The following is a 19,695-nucleotide window of genomic DNA, read 5'->3' as shown; positions in this document are numbered from 1 at the left end:
AGGAAATGCAAATGCCAACCCCAATGTGATATCACCATATGTCTGTTTGAATAGCTCTTATCAAAAAGACAATAGACTTTGGTGAGTTGTGGAGAAAAGGGAATCTTTGTATAGTATTGGTCAAGGTGTGCAAAGTTTTCTTCATGCAAGATACCTAAGTTCTGGAGAGCCAATGTACAACATTGTCACTATAGTTAACAATACTTATGGCCAACTTTTAAAATTGCTAAGAGAGTAGAACTTAAATGTTATCACTACAAAGAAAAAGAAAGGTAATTGCATAAGGTGATAGATATTTTGATTAATTTGATTGTGGCAATTATTTGACAATCTTTACACTTATAAAAATCAAGTCATGTACCTTAAGTATATAAAATTAGTATTTTTCAATTATACCCAGTAAAGATGGGGAAAAAAGAAAAAAAAGAACTTTGACTCAATTTTTTCTTTAGTTTTACTGGGGCTGATTATATCTTTTAAAAAAATTATTTATTTATTCACGAGAGACACACGAGAGAGGCAGAGACATTGGCAGAGGGAGAAGCTGGCCCCTCACAGGTTGCCTGATGCGGGACTCAATTCCCTGACCAGGACCACGCCCTGAACCACTCAGGTGTCCCTGATCATACTTTAAAAACATAGATTTATGGTGAAATTTCAAATGCCCAAGATAATGGAGAATGATTGCAAGTTCTTTAACTAGGGAATGGCTTTCCGTGCTTTCAGAGCTCATTCTAGCATTGGTATGGATGGTTAAATAAGAGGGAGTTGTGGAAATGCTAGAAAATAGGAGCCACTACAGTTCAGTAGTAAAGTTAAGTTTAAACCTAAAAACTGCGTGAATTTGTATGGAAATTCAGGCTGAGGAAAGGGGTAGAGGTCATTGTGGTTGCAGACTCTATTGCTTAGCATGTGGGATATGTGGAAAATATTCTGAGGGTTTGCAACCAGAGTACAATTTCATACTCAGAAATATTTCTTTTAGTTCCTGCTATGTATACATTGTACTGTAGTTCGCAAATAAAACAAAAACGATGTATTTTCTTCTATAATTTATAATTTATTGGAGAATACAGGAGTTAAATGGGAAAATATCTGATGAGTGTGATATTGGAGGATGTCTTGGAATTTATGAGAACATATATAATGACAGCAGACATTAATTGACTACCATGGGACTGGTAGTGTTCTAGTCATTGTATTTAGATTTTTTCTTTTACTTACAATAATAACTTAATGAAGAGCTGTTTTTTTTTTACTATTCCATTTTACAAAGATAAATCAGAGGAAGACAGAGATTAAGTAATTTGTCCAATATATTATTAGTAATAGTGGAGGTAAGGTTCTTATACACACACACATTATTTTTTGTGTGTGTGATGAGAAGAAATAGATGGCCTCAGTTGCTGAAATGTTGCAAAAACCCAATATGGTCAGGTACAAATTTTCAGTAGATATTTAGAAGTAAAAACTTCAGAAAGAATATACAACATTGCAAATTATTTTAGAGATATCACAGGGAAGAGAATTGACAGGAGATATATCTTTAAAAATTATGATAAAGGCATAAAGAATCCTGGAGAAAGAACTCTTGGAGAACATTTTCCAATGAGGGTATGGGGAGAAAGAGAGAAATAAACAGTATAATAGATTTCCCTTCAGAGATGAAGAAGACAAAGAGATTGGAGTTCATTTTTGGCTCTATCTTGGGAGATGGGCAATCCCTAGAGTGATGAGAAACCTTGAGTAAATTTGAAGTCCCTAAAGAACTAAAGACAGATGCATGGTCTAAGGTGTAAATACAATCCTCTTATTTCCCTTTTAGATATAGAATCTAATCCCAAGGGGAAGAGACTGAGCAAGCTTCTACTGTGTTCAAAAGCAGGTGCATTGTATCATTAAACTCAACTCAATCTTCTGTATCTTATCAAATGGCAAATGAGATAAGAATAAAGATTATTTTCCCCTGTTGCTTGAGAGAATCCAATGTCATAATCAGAAATTATGATCTGTAGTTTGGAAAGGTTTTTAGGGCATATCTGAAATTAAGTGTATGCAATATCCTTTTGGAATCAAAGAGACTAAAACCTCAGAACCTGAAATTACAGTTCCAGGACTGCAGGGGTAAAGAACAATGATAAGAAAGCACTGAGATATTCTGAGCAAAGAAAGGTAAGTTCTTGAATTGCATTTATATTAATGTCTCTCTTGTTGTGAGATGGAAATCCAGAGATCAAAGATATGCACTTCCTTTTTTTATCTTGTGCAGTTTTGAGATTCAAGTGAGCAAGAATCTGTTCTAGGGGAGATTAGGGGATGTTCAGAGACTTAAGGGGCTCAGGGGTATAGTATTTCTTTCAGGAAGTTCCCTTTCCGTGGATGGAGGCTTACTGTTCTTGATTTATGACTTTTATTCGTGGCATGGGGCCTGTCCTAGACCCTGCCTGTAGGTTTAGATTAGAAACAATGTTCTAGGTTCTTTCCACACCATGTCTAATGTGCATTAGAGCTCAGGTCTTTGCACCCAATTTTACATGATGGGAGGTTTAAATGAATGAGGAAATTGTGAGCCAGAGAAGGACAATTGTGTCTTTGTTCATCCTGCTTCTCCCTTCTCCCTTGGGTTTTCTAGCAGTCATGTATGTATATAGTAGCACTGTATTTCCTCTCTAGGGTTAATTGTGGTACTCTGCTATCATTAGCTTATAAATCTCTAATAAAAGGGAAGTTAGTGTGTTTCTCAGTATCATGATAGGGGTAAATGATGATATTCTGGATCCAGATTTGGTTAGTCTCAGACCTCAGGTATTCTCTGTGTATATCCCCTCTTGTAGGATGAAATATTGTGGGAAGAGCTGGCTTTTTCTCTAATGCAATCCTTTTTTTCCTGTGCTCACAGATCCTGTTGGAGAAGAATGGCTCCTACAAACTCCTCTTTTGTGACTGAATTCATTCTGGCGGGCCTCACAGACCTACCATATCTCCAGCTCCCCCTGTTCTGCCTGTTCCTACTCATGTATGTGGTCACTGTGTTGGGAAATTTGGGTTTGATCTTTCTGATTGGGCTGAATTCACACCTCCACACCCCCATGTACTTTTTCCTCTTCAATTTGTCCTTCATAGACTTCTGTTATTCCTCTGTGTTTACTCCCAAAATGCTGATTAACTTCATATCCAAAAAAAATATTATCTCCTACAGGGGGTGCATGACCCAGCTTTACTTTTTCTGTTTTTTTGCTGTTTCTGAATGCTATGTGCTGACATCCATGGCCTATGATCGCTATGTGGCCATTTGTAACCCACTTTTGTATAATGTTGTCATGTCTCCTAATGTGTGTTTCAGTCTTATGCTTGGTTCATATTTGATGGCATTCTCAGGTGCCATGGCCCACACAGGATGCATGCTGAGACTGACCTTCTGTGATGTAAACACCATCAACCACTATTTGTGTGACATCCTCCCTCTGCTCCAGCTCTCCTGCACCAGCACATATGTCAATGAACTGGTGGTTTACATTGTAGTGGGTATCAATGTGATTGTGCCCACTGTCACCATCTTTGTCTCTTATAGCTTCATCCTCTCCAGCATCCTGCGCATCAGCTCCACTGAAGGCAGATCCAAAGCTTTCAGCACCTGCAGTTCCCACATAATTGCAGTTTCTCTCTCCTTTGGATCAGCTGCATTTATGTATCTTAAACCATCTTCTGCTGGGTCTATGGATGAAGGGAAAATCTCTTCTGTCTTTTACACCACTACAGTTCCCTTGATGAATCCTTTCATTTACAGCTTGAGAAACAAAGACGTTAAACTTGCTTTGAGAAGAAACCAGAGTAGGAGAATGTTTTGATCACAATCACTATCTGTGGGTGTAGTTATAGGACTGGTATATTCTGTTTCTTTCATCAGAATAGTTTAGGTGAGAGAGTTCACATCCTATATCTTTGTTCCCATGGTTAAGGAAATTTGAGTCATCTGTCAATTTATTTTCTATTTTTTTTTTGGCTGAGTAATGTATACTTTATTGACGGTACAAGATAGGGCTCCCCAAGCCTCTCCCTTGCAGGGAGTATAGGATGGAAACCACATAGAGGTCAAGAGATTCTCAGTGTGTTGTGGGTATGGTTGGGGCAATGACTCCCCAGCAGCTGAGAGCTTTTCTCTTCTTTTTTGTTCTGGTTGGGGCTATTGGTCCAGTGGGCTTTACTCCTTGGTATCCATATGGCCATAAAGTTGACCACCTGCTTGCTATAGTCAGGTAACTGAGGGCAGTGCCAACCCCAGAATTGAAGGTAGAAGAGTGGGTTTCATTGTTAAAGTTGAGAGAGACAACCTGGTCCTCAGTGGAGCCCCATATGCCCCTGAGGGGGCCCTATGATGCCTGCTTCACTAGTTTCTTCATGTCACGGTACTAGATAGCTTTCTCCAGGTGGCAAATCAGATCCACAACTGACACTTTAGGGGTGGAAACATAGAAGGCCATGCAGAGAGGTTCCTATTTGGCTCAGGGATGGTCTTACCTACAGCCATGGCAGCACCAGTTAAAGGAGGGATAATGTTCTGTCGGCCCCTCAGCCATCATACCACAGCTTCCCATTAGGCCTGTGCACAGTCTTCTTGGTGGCGGTGCTGCCATGGACTGTGGTTATGAGTCCCTCCATGATGCTGAAGTTATAATGGGTGACCTTGGCCAGAGAGGCCAAGCAGTTGGTGGTACAGAAGGCATTGCTGACAATATTGAGGAAGTTTCATACTTCTTATTGTTCATACCCATCAGAAACATGGGAGCACCAGCAGAAGAGACAGAGATAATGACCTCTTGTCCATACCTTCAAGTAAGACCCACAGTTCTCCATAGTAGTGAAGACCCCAGTGGACTCCACAACATATCATCACCAGCACCACCTCATTTGATGTTGGTGGGATCTCTTCCTGGAAGATGGAGATGGGCTTTGCATTGATGACACGTTCCTGTTCTCAGCCATGACTGTGCCTGTGAGTTTGTTACAGGTGGAATCATACTGGAATATGTACATCATGTAGCTGAGGTCAATGAATGGGTCTTTGATGGCAACAGCATCCACTTTTCTGGAGTTAAAAGCAGCCCTGTTGATCAGCTGCCCAACTAAATCCACTTACTCTGACCTTCACCATCAAGTTTGGGGATGTGGCTGGCACTGTACCAGATGTGACTGTGTGTCATACACGGAGGAACAGAAAGCCTAATTTGTTTCCAATTTTTAGTAGTAGATCTTCTTTCCTCAACATTTCCTCAATATCTTCTCCTTTTCTCCACTTCAGCCATTTAGGAATAGGGTTAATGAGTATATAGATCTTTGTTTTTCACATTGTCATTATGGAATTCATTTTTTTTCTCCTTGAAAAGGATAAACAGTTCTGTAAATGATAATGTAAAGTTTCCATGGTAGAGTGATCTTGTACATATGGGGGTTTTGGAATCAGGAATCAGATAATCTGTACTCTTGACTACACTCTCCACTGGACTCTAATGTACCTCCTTGAAATGTCTGTGTTTCACAGATAACGCAGTTTCCAGACATTTATAAAATATAATCCACTTTCCAGCTAAACATTATGTGTTAAGCCTCTTTGGGCAGAGATTTCATATTTGTCATAGGACATATAAGTGATTGTCAATATATATTGCATAGACCTAGTTGTGGAAGCTGAGAAAAGTTAATGAGTTCAGTTATACAGCTTATTAAAGAAATAGCTAGATCAAGTGTAGCCTCCTAATTTCAAGTCTATTGCTCTTTCAAATACTTTCTTGTGTACTTCATATTATTTTTATTTCAATAATCATGAAATATGAGAAAACTTTTTAATTTTGAAGGTTAACTGTGCTTTGTTGGCTTACATAAGAATATCTCTCAGGGTAGTGTTTTTTTTTATTTAAGAAAATAGTTTGATAGTTCTTTTTCTTGTAAAAGAGAAGTCTTATTAGGCTAGGAGGGTTGAGAGATGATTGGCGCAACAGGGAGCTTTTTCTGCAAATCATATAAAAAAAGATTTTAGGGAACCCTGGGTGGCGCAGTGGTTTAGCGCCTGCCTTTGGCCCAGGGCGTGATCCTGGAGACCCGGGATCGAATCCCACGTCGGGCTCCCGGTGCATGGCGCCTGCTTCTCCCTCTGCCTGTGTCTCTGCCTCTCTCTCTCTCTCTCTCTCTCTCTCTCTCTGTGTGTGTGACTATCATAAATAAATAAATAATTAAAAAAATAAAAAAAAGATTTTAGAATGTTTGTAGGTGCTTGTAATTCAGAGATGAGGGTATGGGAGAGAAAGGAACCCAGCAACAAACATTAGGCCAGGACCCAAAAACCACATGGACAATAAACAAGAAAGTGCTCTGAAGAAAAGGACTATGTGATTTAAAAACCTCATTTCAATCTGAATTTGTATCCTGCTCTTTAGAGTACAGTAATATTCCCCACTGTCCATAGAGCTTTGATAAAATTTTGATAAAAAAAGACTGACTACTTTAAAGAGACTTCATCCTAAATTCTACACCTGAAACCAATATTACACTATACTCTAACTAAATAGAATTTAATAAAAACTTGAACCAAAAAACCCAAAATCCTTAGTCAAATTATAATTTAAATATTTCTAAGAAAACAATAATATTTGATATTTTATCAGTTTTCAAATTTTCACTCAGATTTCGATATTGTGAAATTCAGCATCACTGGTTTGTTGGCTTGTTTTTCAGTTGTTCCATGTCACTAAAACCTTGACTACAGCTTATTTATTTTTTAAAATTAATTTGTTTATTCATGTTTTTTTCTTGGAGTCCAATGTATTCACAAAGAAAATTTATTTTAAGTATAGTTAACCTAAATATTGTATTAATTTCATGTATACAACATAATGATCTGATTTCATTATGTACTGTGGGATGCTCATTGTGATACGTGTAGTTACTGTCACCTTATAGTCACTGACTTACGGCTTTAAATGACGTCTCACACCACACCCCCTGACCTCCACATCAACTTACTTGATTTTCATTTACCTAGTTGTGTTTATACAAAATAATTCATTATTTTCATTATATTTTATTGTTTTATCACCTGTTTTGATGAACTTGTGTTCTTTATTGAGAAAAAAATGTCAATATGTAAATAATGTCTGTGCTATTCAGGAACCCTTATAGACGTTGCAAAGATGTGTGCACTAAGTTATATATTTTATCACTATTTGAGGTAGCTAAAAGTATGTGTTAAACCTAGTCACTAATCTTTCACTTGACAAGCCTCAAAATACAAGTGAAATCCTCATTTCAGACAAAGACTTTGAGAAATGATAATTTTTTATTGCAGAAAGAACAAACTTTCTTTTGAGTTAAATTGCATTTATTCATGTTATTAGGGAAAAAGTTCATTAAAACTTAAAAAATTATAAAGACAGTTACTAAAGTTAAGATATGCAATATTTTAGTCAAAGCAACTTGGCTGACAGGTTTGCGGTTAGTAATTGAAGCACTATCTGTGTTTGGTGACTTTTATTTTTCAAGAGGAGAACAAGTCAGGTGTGTCACATACGCACCTTTGTGTGAGTTATCCCTTATGGTTTTTGCTTTTCTGTGTTATGTGAATGGCCATAAAACAAGTTAGGTTAGAAGATATGAGTCTATTGAAATTGTCACAGCTAGGAGTCAAATAGGCAAGTCATGGGATTTTTCTGCATCTGTGTTCTAGGACAGAGTTGTCTCTGAGTCAGTATGAAAGCTTGGACTTCCTTGGCAATAACTTCAAATAATCCTCCTTGTTTAGGACCAGAAGCAAAGTTGATTACTTTCTTAATTTGCTTAATGTAAACTTTCTGTTAGTGAGCTGCTATGGTCACTTGGAACCAAGTTTGGAAGGAGCATAATCAAGGAACAAGGAGGTTAAGGTGTCATAAAAAACAAAAGTATGGGACACCTGGGTGGCCCAGTGGTTGAGCATCTGCCTTTGGCTCTGGTTGTGATCCCAGGGTGCTGGGATCAAATGCTGTATCAGGCTGCCCGCAAGGAGCCTGCTTCTCCCTCTGCTTCTCCCTCTGCCTATGTCTCTATCTCTCTGGGTCTCTCATGAGTAAATAAATAAAACTTTTTTTTTTAAAGCAGAAGTACAAGAGATTCTGAGTTCCATGTCTTTTTAATTGCTGAACCCCTAAATGTATTGAACCTCATTCTCCATTCCTCCTTACACTGCCTCCTTAACACACACACCCTCACACACATTCACTGACACACACATACACATTATTCAAGTCATATTTTAAGAGACCACTGCTAACATGATTGCATTGTATGCAACCCACTTTCAGGTAGAAGGTTCCTGGTTCCATCTCCTGAGAGGAAGGGCTGAACAGGAAGTACTTGTAAATCTAGGAAAAGGAAATGATTATTGCTTTTATCATTTGCTTGTTCATGGAAACACACATACATATGCACACACATTGTACTAACACACATGAACAGTCACTTGCATGCACACACACACACAGCATTTTGTATCTCTAAGTACCAGCAATGTGTGGCATTGGGGAATATGTCACAAATATAAATAAGGCATAGTAAGGGAAGGGTATAAATGTAGATTTTCTTAATGCAACAGAGTAGATAGATTATAAAATAAATCTTATGTCATCAAAATTACTTCTTAAAATTGGTTTTGTTGAATTGATTTCCATGAAGGGGGACAGACATGGTATTTTAATCTGAGTTTGACATACTAGTTTTTTCTCTTGTGCATTGGGACAATTCCTTGTATTATCAGCTGACCACCAGGTGAAGTAGTTGGTTTTTCTGCAGGGCTTGGTTGAACGAAATATGTACCTTTGAAGATGAAAATCATACCCTGCGTGACGTTTTACCTTCTGAAGAAGATTCTTAGCTTCCTCAGTGAGTAGGATGGCTGGTGGCATCAAAGGGGCTGCTGAAAGTCTCTGTCTGACATGAAGTTAAATTAACCCACTTCAAATATTAATATAGAGACAGACAGGGTGTTACCATTGCTCTGAATGTGTTTCAGTTTTTCTGCTGTGTCACATCCCTCAGTTTATGAATTCCAAAGAGAATTCAGGTGAGACAAAGAAGAGAGGGAATCTTAATTTTCATTTCATAGATGATGAAACAGATGTTCAAATGTCTTTATGGTTTGTCTCATATTACAACTTGAGATTAGGACTTGGTGTTTTGATTCTAAATATATCAGGGTATCATTATTATTAACATACTATACTTTAAAATATGAAAATGTGAACGTGAAAATGGTTGCAGTAAATAAAAAGTCTCAGGACACAAATAAAAGCAAAATGCTAAACTAAGCAAAATGTCAAGAAAGTATCTTTCCCATTTTATATTTGTAAGCTCTATTGCCTAAGTTAGGGTGTGTGAATATATTCTTATTTTATACTGGCCCATGCAATATATGGAATCACATAAGGGTAGACTTCATTAATCACTTCTATGTTCTCTTCCTCCTTCTTCTGGGTGGAGGTGGAACACCATGAGGATCCACCGAAGTTGTGAAGCTGTGAACTAAAGCTGGAGCATGATTGCAACAGTATCACGGTGGAGGATGGGAGAACCTGGAGGCAGATAGATGGCTCTGGGCCATGGAATAGTCTATTTATACGTCTGCATGGTCATTATAAGCTGGTCATTTTATAATATTGATTGAAGTGTATATTTTGTACGCATTCATATGTGTATTCATGCTGACCTACACAATAAAGACTGAAAAACTTGGGTTATACCTGTATGTAATTAAATATCACAGTAATCAAAAAGCCAAGACTCAGAATAAAGGTTCAGGTAAAGCTAACAGCCTTCCAAGTACAGAACAGCTCACACAGAAGAAACTCGCAGAAGTAATATGTGGAGTAATCAAAACTGGTCTGGGGCAGAGATAATGCTTTTACTACTTAGTGAAGAATTTCCACCAGTGTCTGTGGGAGGAGCAAAGTCCGTAGAGAGCCGCATTGTATAGGCCTATAGTAGGCTATATGTCATTATGTATAGATGATTTAAAGAGGAGATTGTTCTCATAACATATTATATAATTTCATTTTGTTAACTCCTCTACATTCTTTTCTTTTTTTCTCCATGTTTTTATTTAAATTCCAGCTAGTTGGGCAGCCCCGGTGGCTCAGTGGTTTAGCGCCGCCTTCAGCCCAGGGCCTGATCCTGGAGACCCTGGACGGAGTCCCACGTCAGGCTCCCTGCATGGCGCTTGCCTTTCCCTCTGCCCGTGTCTCTGCCTCTCTCTCTCTTTCTCTGTCTCTCATGAATAAATAAATAAAATCTTAAAAAATAAATTCCAGCTAGTTAACATATAGTGTGAAATTAGATTTAGGTATAGAATTTAGTGATTTATCACTTACATAAAACACCCAGTGCTCATTACATTTGCCCTCCTTAATCCCCATCACCTATTTAACTCATCCTCCCTCCACTTCAGGTAACCACCAGTTTGTTCTCTGTAGTTAAGAATTTATTTTTGGAATTCTTTTTTCTCCTCTAATATTCATGTGTGTGTATCGCATTTCTTTATCATTTCACCACTCAGTAGGTATTTGGGCTCTTTCCATAAATTGGGTATTGTTGATAATGCTGAATCAACATTGGGGGCATGTATCCCTTCAAATCAGTATTTTTGTATTCTTTAGGTAAATACCTAGTAGTAAAGTTGCTGGATTGTGGGTTTTGTTCCATTTTAACATTTTGTGGAACCTCCATACTGTTTTCCAGAGTGGCTGCACAAGTTTGCATTCCCACTACAGTGTAAGAGAATTTCTTTCTCTGCATCCTCCCTAAAATCTGTTGTTTCCCGTGTTGTTAATTTTATCCATTCTGACAAGTGTGAGGTGAAATCTCAGCTGTAGTTTTTATTTGTATTTCCCTGATGATGAGTGATGTTTAGCATCTTTTCATGTATCTGTTGGCCAGCTGTATGTCTACTTTGAAAAAAATATCTATTCATGCCTTCTGCCTGTTTTTTACCTGGATTGTTTCTTAGATGTTGAATTTTATGAGTTATTTATATATCTTAGATACTAACCTTTATTGTATATGTCATGTATAAATATCTCCTCCAATTCTGTAGGTTTCCTTTAAGTTGTGTTGATTCTTTCCTTCACTGTGCAGAAGTTTTTTATCTTGATGAAGTCCCAATAGTTTATTTTTGCTTTTGTTTGCCTCCATCCAGAGTCATATCTAGTAAGAGGTTGCTACAGCCAATGTCAAAGAGGTAACTGCCTGTGTTCTCCTCTAGGATTTAAATGGTTTCTGTTCCACATTTAGGTCTTTCATCTATTTTGAATTTATGTTTGTGTCTGGTGTAAGAAAGTGGTCTAGTTTCATAATTTTGCATGTTGCTGTCCTGTTTTCCCAACACCATTTGTGGAAGGGATTTTTTTTCTATTGAATATCCCTTCCTGCTTTGTTAAAGATTAGCTGACCATACAGTTGTGGGTCCATTTCTGGGTGTTCTATTCAGTTCTATTCATCTATGTGTCTGTTTTTGTGTCAGTACCCTACAGCTTTGCAATAACTTGAAGTATGGAATTGTGATGCTTCCAGCTTGCTTTCCTTTTGAAAATTGCTTAGGCCATTCAGAGTCTTTGTGGTTCCATACAAGTTTTAGATTGTTTGTTCTAACTGTAATAAAATGCTAGTGGTATTTTGAGAGAGATTGCCTTAAATGCATACATTTGATATGGACATTTTAACAAAATTTGTTCTTCTAATCCAAGAGCATGAATATCTTTCCATTTTTTAACGTTGTCTTGAAATTTTTTCATTAGTACAGATCTTGTACCTCTTTGGTCTGGTTTTTCCAATGTATTTTTATGGATTTTGGTTCAATTGTAAATGGGATCAATTCCTTGATTTCTCTTTCTGGTGCTTCATTATTGGCTTATAGAAGCACAACACGTTTCTCTACACTGATTTTGTATTCTGTGACTTTAAACTGAATTTGTGTATCAGTTTTTAGCAATTTTTTCTTTTCGTTTTTCTTTTTGTTTTCCATGGAGTCTTTTCGTTTTTCTATATAACATATCATGTCATGTGCACGTAATGAATGTTTAACTTCTTCCTTGCAGATTTGGATGCCTATTATTTCCTTTAGTTGTCTGCTTGCTGAGGCAAGGACTTGCAGTACTCTTAAATAACAGTGGTGAAAGAGTACATTCCTGAGTTGTTTCTGACCATAGAGGAAAAGCTCTCAATTTTGAGAATTTTTTTTGAGAATGATATTAGTTGTGAGTTTTTCATATATAGCCTTTATTATGTTGAGGTAAGTTACCTCTACCTTTACTTTGTTGAGGGTTTTTTTTTTTCCTAAACTATGAATGGTTGTTGTATTTTGTGAAATGCTTTTTCTGCATCAGTTGAAAGGATCTTATGGTCTTGTCTTTTCTTTTATTAATGTGGTGTATCATGTTGGTTGATTTGCAAATACTGAAACACCCTGGCAACCAGGAATAAATCCTACTTGATCATGGTGATGGTTGTTTTAAGGTACTTTTTTAGAGCATGTAGGTGGCTCAGTTAATTAAACATCTGATTCTTGATTTCCACTTATGTCATGATCTCAGGGTCATGAGATCAAGACCTACATCAGGCTCTCTGCAAAGCTGAGAGTCTGCTTGAGATTCCCCCTCCCCCTCTGCCTTTCGGCAACCTCAGGTTATTTCTCTCTCTCTCTCTAAAATAAGTAAAATAAATCTTTAAAGGACTGTATTTGCTAGTCCTTACTAGTCTAAAGGATTAGATTTGCTAGTATTTTGTTGAGAATTTTTACATTCATGTTACTCAGGAGTATTGGTCTGTAACTCTCTTTTTTAGTGGAATATCTGTCTGGTTTTGGCATCAGGATAATGCTGACCTCAAGAATGAAATTGGAAGTTTTCCTTCCATTTCTATATTTTGGAATAGTTTGGGAAGTATAGGTATTACCTCTCCTTTAAATGTTTGGTAGAATTCCTCCGTGAAGTCACCTGGCCCTGGACTTTTGTTTGTTGGGAAATGTTTGATTACTGATTAGATATCTTTACTGGCTATTGATCTGTTCAAGTTTTCTATTTATTCTATTTCTTCTAGGTTTTAGTAATTTATACTTTTCAAGGAATTTATCCCTTTCTTCATAATATTCTTCTATAATAGTTTTTCATAATATTCTTCTATAATAGTTTGTATTTCTGTGGTGTTGGTTGTCATTTATCGCTCTTTTTTAAGATTTTATTTATTTAGATCCTTTCTCTTTTCTTTTTGACAAGTCTGGCTAGGGGTTTTATAATTTTATTGACCTTTTCAAAGAGCTAGCTCCTGGTTTCATTGATCTATTTTATTGTTTTGCAGTTTCTATATTGTTTATTTCTATCTAATCTTTATTATGTCTATTCTTCTGCTAGCTTTCAGCTTCACCTGTTTGTTCTTTTTCTAGCTCCTTTAGGTTTAAGGTTAGGTTGTTCATTTGAGCTTTTTCTTGTTTTTTGATATAGGTCTATATTGCTATATAATTCCCTCTTATGATAACTTTTGCTGCATCTCAAAGGTTTTGGATTGTCATGTATTCATTTTTATTTGTTTCCATTTTTTTTTAAGTTTGTTTTTGAGGGATCCCTGGGTGGCGCAGCGGTTTGGCGCTTGCCTTTGGCCCAGGGCGCGATCCTGGAGACCCGGGATCGAATCCCACGTCAGGCTCCCGGTGCATGGAGCCTGCTTCTCCCTCTGCCTATGTCTCTGCCTCTCTCTCTCTCTCACTGTGTGACTATCATAAATAAATAAAAATTAAAAAAAATAAAAGGTTTAAAAAAAAAAGTTTGTTTTTGATTTCCAGGTTAACTGATTCATTGTTTCATAGCATGCTGCTTGACCTCCATGTATTTGTGGTCTTTCCAAATTTTTTCCTTGTTGTTGATTTCAGGTTACATAATATTGTGGTCAGAAAATATGCATACTGTGATCTCAATATTTTTGTACTTGTTGAGGTCTGATTTTTGATCTAGTATGTTTTCTATTCTGGAGAATGTCCCATGTGCCCTTGAAAAGACTATGTATTCTGCTGCTTTAGGGTGAAATGTTCTGAATATATAAGTTAGGTCTATCTGGTTTAGTATGTTTCTCAAAGCCATTGTTTCCTTGTTGATTTTCTTAGATGATCTGTCCGTTGATGTAATTAGGGTGTTAACGTCCCCTACTATTATTGTATTATCATCAATGAGTTCCTATATGTTTGTTATTAATTGTTTGATATATTTGTGTACTCCCATGTTGGAGGTATAAATCTTTTAATTGTAAGAGCATTGTTGGATAGTCCCTTTTATTATGATATAAGTACCTTTCTTCATTTCTTGGTACAGTTTTTGGTTTAAAATCTTGTTTGTCTGATGTAAGTATTGATTCTATGGCTTTCTTTTGACATCCACTTACAAGGTAAATATTTTCCATCCTCCCACTTTCAATATGCAGGTGTCTTTAGGTCTAAAATGAATCTCTAAAATGAGGTGGCAAAAGGATAGGTATTGCTTTTCTTTTATCCATTCTGACTCTTTATGTCTTTTTATTAGGGCATTTAGCCATTTTTATTCAGAGTAATTCTTGATAGATATGAATTTTGTGCTGTTTTATTACTTATTTGTCATTGTTTCTGGAGGTTTTCTCTGTTCCTTTCTAGTCTTTGTCACTGTTGGTCTTACTTTCCCAGTCAGAGTCCCGTATAATATTTCTTGCAGGGCTGACTTATGGTCATGAACTACCTTTAGGTTTTGTTTGCCTGGGAGACTTTACTCTCCTTCTATTCTGAATGATAGCCGTGCTATATAGAGTCTTCTTGCCTGCAATGTTCCCCAGTCAGCATGGAAAATATATCATGCCGCTCGCTACTAGCTATCTAAGTTTCTTTTGAGATATATGTAGCTAGCTTTATGTGTGTTCCTTTGTAAGCTAGGGGTGTCTTTTGTGTTTCTGCTTTCAGAATTTATTTTGGTAAGGTCTTTTCTTAAAGACCATCTTCAGGCATTATTTTGACAGCTCTGTAGTGATAATTTGAGAATATAGAAAAATGGATATATTTAGGGGTAAAGAAAAGACTGCTTCAATCACCAGAGGTATTAAAAAGTATAATGATTGAATCAGAACCAGATATCACAATCATAATTCAAGTTTAGAGGTGATTTAGCAGTCTGTAAATTTATGTGGAGTCTCTGAATATAGGATTAGAGCATTTTATATCTCATCTGCCTGGATGAGCAACATCTTTCAAAATAGAAATAGACCTGAGTTTGAAGTTGGAAATAACGCTAGCTCAGTTAAGCAAACTGGAGAGTGGTAAGTAGTTGACCCTTGGTCTATGTATTCATATATACTCATTATGCAATTTTTCTGGGTTTTATCTTTCTGTAAATAGGACACAGTATTGAGAAGTTGACAAGCTTTGTGAAATATTCAGTCTTTTTTCCCCTTGAATATGCTTTTGGTTCTTTCTCACTCTCTTCTCCTGCTGGGATTTCTGAAATGTATTTATTGATATACTTGGTAGCATCCAATAAGTGCCTTATGCTTTCTTCATTATTTTTCTTTCTTTCTTATTTCAGTTTGCCCTTCTGAATGAATAATTTACAGGGATGTTGAATACCTCTGTTGAATTTTTTAGTTCAGAAATTGCATTCTTCAACTCTATGATTTCTGTGAATAATTTTAAGTTTTCTGGTTCTTATTGAAGTTTTCTCTTGGTTTCTGTATTGCTCTCTGACTCCAGTGAGCATCTTTATGACAGTTGTTTTGAATTCTCTGTCAGGCAAGTCATATCTTTTCATTTCATTAGTGTCACTTTGTGGAGATTTCTCTTAGTCCTTTCTGGAAAGTATTTCAACTTGCCTTCATTTTCATTGACTCTCTACATTGGTATCTGCACAGTAGACAAAACACACATCTGTCCTAATACTCATGGACTGGCCTTGGACTAGAGAAGGCACCACCAACAAACTCAGTCAGAGACTGAAGATCTCTCAAGTCTCTTTGTTCTTAGTTGTAGCCCTCCCCCTGCTTCCTTTCATGCCCCCACCCCCATCCATTGTGTGCCAGGTTGTGTCTGTATTCTAAAAGAGCAACACTGAAGCCAATTCCTCAGGCAGCTCACAGATAAAGTTGAGTTACTAGACACATAGTGCACATTTCCTCCTCCCCCTAGAGAAGCTGTAAGAAAGGGGTTTTCAATTGTTTGCTCTATGCTGAACCAGGTGATGGAACTCTGGTGACTTCCAGCCCAAACCACCATCTCTTTTGTGTCTCTCTCTGGGCAGCTAAAGTATGCCATGTCATGTATCCCCTCTACTTGCTGACACAGACTATCTTGAATCCAGTCTTCTTAACACACCTAATAAAACTTGGAGCATTGGACATATGGTGTACTTCTTATCCTCCCAGGAAGAAGCCAGGAACTGAGAAGTTTTCCTAATTTGAAGGTGCTGTGCAAAGATAAGTGTTAAAACAAGGGGACATCTGGAATTTCCGTAACAGTTTTAAAGTGACTAGATTTGTAGTTTAACTGGGAACAGGACTACCTTAACTATTGTCTGGATTTTTTTAAAAATGGGAATATGTATGTGAAACATTTTGAATTAGAGTGTTCATGAGGCCAGGAGGCTCTAGGGTTTCTTCTGCCATATTTTTGACCTGGAAGTTGGAATTTATTTTTGGCTCCTCTTGGGGGATGTCCAATCCCTATAGTGAAGGGACGCCTCAGATAAAATTTTAAGTCTCTAAGGAATTAGAGATATATAGTGGTCCTTTGTGTAAATAGATCCCCTCAATACCCTATTACACCAGAAACCATTCCCTGTGGGAGAGACTGAGTAAGCTTTTGCCCTGTTTATGACTGAATACATTATATCATTCCACTCACCTTAAGAATTCTGTGATTTACCAAGTGGCAAAAATGATAATAATCAAGGCTGTTTATTTCTGTGTGCTGCTTAAGAGGACTCAGAGTCAGAAGTTACTATCTGTGGTTCAGAAGGATTTCCAGGACACATAAGAATTACTTGTGGGGTACGTGCTCCTACGATCAAAACAAGCCAACCTTTGAGGACTAAATCTGCCCTTACAGGACCACAGGGCTAATTCTGGTAAGGAAGAACCAAGGTGTTCTTGCCTAAAGAGGGTGAGTTTCTGAATTCCATTTATACTCATGTCTTCCTTTTGTGATGGAAGTCCAGGGATCTAAGATATGCCAGTTTCTTTCTAGGTTTTGCAGCCCTGAGACTTACCTGAAATTAGTAGAAGGACGTGTTTGAGGGGAGCGTGATGGTGCAGGGAAGGTTCAGAGATGTTATTAGGTTCAAAGGATGCTATTTATCATTCAGTTCCATGGACAGATCTCTCACTTTTGTACATTTATGGTTTTAACTCTTGTGACATGGGGCAGGAACTTGAGCTCTCTTAGACTCTGGTCCTTGATTTTTGAATTAGAAAGAATGTTCTTCATTTCCACCACATCAAGTACAATCCCATTAGAGGCCAGCACCAGTTTGGTGGGGTTGCTGCCTCCATTTTACTTGTTAGGGTAAGGGTCATGTGGTCAAAGAAATGAAATGAGAGAAGACGATTCTCTCTTGGTCCAATCTTCTCCCCTAACCTTTGGTTTTCACAACAATCCTGTTGGCATATGGAAGCACCGGCCTTCTTGGTGTGGGTAACGTTTTGAATGTCTTTGCTTATGCAGCTTATAAAGTCTCTAATGAGGGAATGCTCATATCACTAGATTCATGATAATAGTAAAGGGGATTCTGTGAGTCCAGGTTGGGCTAGTCTCAGATATTCCCAGAACAAACCCAACTCTTAAGAGGAGATATGGTGGGAAAATTTGAATTGTTCTCTGTGTAACTTTTTCTTTTGTGCTCACAGATCCCTTTAGAGAAGAATGGCTCCTGGAAATGCTTCTCTTGTGACTGAATTCATTCTGGTGGGGCTCACAGACCTACCAGATCTCCAGCTCCCCTTGTTCTGCTTGTTTCTACTCATGTATGTGGTCACTGTGCTGGGAAATTTATGCTTGGTCACTCTAATCGGGCTGAATCCACACCTCCATACCCCCATGTACTTTTTCCTCTTCAATTTGTCCTTCATAGACCTCTTTTATTCATCTGTGTTTACACCCAAAATGCTGATTCACTTCACATCCAAAAAAAATATTATCTCCTACATGGGGTGCATGACCCAACTTTTCTTTTTCTGTTTCTTTGGTATTTCTGAAGCTTATGTGCTGACATCCATGGCCTATGATCGCTATGTGGCCATCTGTAACCCACTTTTGTATAATGTTGTCATGTCTCCTAATGTGTGTTCCCTCCTTATGCTTGGTTCATATTTGATGGCTTTCTCAGGTGCCATGGCCCACACTGGATGCATGCTGAGACTGACCTTCTGTGATGCAAACACCATCAACCATTACTTGTGTGACATCCTCCCTCTGCTCCAGCTCTCCTGCACTAGCACCTATGTGAATGAGCTGGTGGTTTTCATTGTGGAGGGCATCAATGTGATTGTGCCCACTGTCACCATCTTTGTGTCTTATGGTTTCATCCTCTCCAGCATCCTGCGCATCAGCTCCACTGAGGGCAGGTCCAAAGCCTTCAGCACCTGTACTGCCCACATAATTGCAGTTATTCTCTTCTTTGGATCAGGTGCATTTATGTATCTTAAACCATCTTCTGCTGGGTCTATGGATGAGGGGAAAATCTCCTCTGTCTTTTATACCAGTGTGGTTCCCATGATGAACCCTTTCATTTACAGCTTGAGAAACAAAGACATTAAACTTGCTGCGAGAAAAACTCTGAGTAAGAGAATGTTTTGATCAGAGACAGTGTTTATCTTTGTAGTTTTTTTGTAGTTGTTTATATATATAATATATAAGGAGATTCTGTGTGTTTAAATAAAATGCTTTTAGTGGCAATCTTCTTAGCATTTTTCCTGATATGGTAAATGGAGAGTGAGTCTTACAATATTTTTAGTCTTTATGAAATAGGTCTTCTTTTCCTCACCAATACCACAATATCTTCTCCCCCTTTTTTTCCTGCTTACTAATAGCATTAAATAAGAAACATGTTGTCTCTTTTTTTCTCATTTGTATTTTGAATTTGTTTTTCTTCTGGAACATGGTAAGTGATCTAGAATGTATTACATTAGGTAACAGGAGGGTAACATTGTATTACTGGTTGTTCTTTCTGCCACTTGGTATTATCATATATATCTGATACTCTGTATTTCCATTTTCCCATCCTATTATTGGGAAGAATATGACTCCTTTGAATGGCAGAGGTTGAAGTTTCCATAATGACAATCAACGTTAATCCATTTTGCTTATGCAGACATCACATATCAAGAGATTTTTTAGGCAGACTTTTCCTTTTTACCTTTGTACAGCTAAACCAATCACACATCATCAGGGAAATAGAAATCAAACGTACAGGGAGCTATCACCTCACACCTGTCAGAATGGATAAAATCAACAACATAGGAAACAGCAGATGTTGGTGAGTATGTGGAGATGACAAGGAGAACCCTCTTACGCTGTTGGAGAGAATGCAAACTGGTGCAGCCACTCTAGAAAACAGTGTAGAATTTTATGATTTATCACTTACATACAACACCCAGTGCTCATCACAACCTGTTCCTTCTCTA

General features: G+C 37.6%; 2 protein-coding genes across 2 annotated transcripts; both read left to right on the top strand.

The window, feature by feature from the left end:
• The first annotated feature begins 2,915 nt into the window (after positions 1–2,915).
• LOC129497450 (olfactory receptor 8B3-like) lies at positions 2,916–9,092 on the top strand. Its single transcript, XM_055306350.1, has 2 exons — positions 2,916–3,831; positions 9,064–9,092. The coding sequence occupies exons 1-2, from the start codon at positions 2,916–2,918 to the stop codon at positions 9,090–9,092; spliced, it is 945 nt and encodes a 314-aa protein (XP_055162325.1).
• Positions 9,093–17,935: 8,843 nt separating this feature from the next.
• On the top strand, positions 17,936–18,868 carry LOC129497455 (olfactory receptor 145-like). The gene has a single exon (XM_055306353.1). It carries the CDS (start codon positions 17,936–17,938, stop codon positions 18,866–18,868), a length of 933 nt encoding a protein of 310 aa, XP_055162328.1.
• Positions 18,869–19,695: the final 827 nt, after the last annotated feature.

The sequence above is a fragment of the Nyctereutes procyonoides genome, unplaced genomic scaffold (genome assembly GCF_905146905.1).
Source record: "Nyctereutes procyonoides isolate TBG_1078 unplaced genomic scaffold, NYPRO_anot_genome, whole genome shotgun sequence".
NCBI classification, from domain to species: Eukaryota; Metazoa; Chordata; class Mammalia; order Carnivora; family Canidae; genus Nyctereutes; species Nyctereutes procyonoides.
Note: the sequence above shows the minus strand (reverse complement) of the source record. Positions and strands in the feature narration are given on the sequence as shown.

Bases quoted from the DNA above. Each gene is read 5' to 3' on its own strand.
- LOC129497450 (XM_055306350.1), top strand. From the start codon at position 2,916: ATGGCTCCTACAAACTCCTCTTTTGTGACTGAATTCATTCTGGCGGGC. The intron at 3,832-9,063 runs GTAGGAGAATGT...CACATCCCTCAG, and splicing joins TGCTTTGAGAAGAAACCAGA to TTTATGAATTCCAAAGAGAA.
- LOC129497455 (XM_055306353.1), top strand. From the start codon at position 17,936: ATGGCTCCTGGAAATGCTTCTCTTGTGACTGAATTCATTCTGGTGGGG.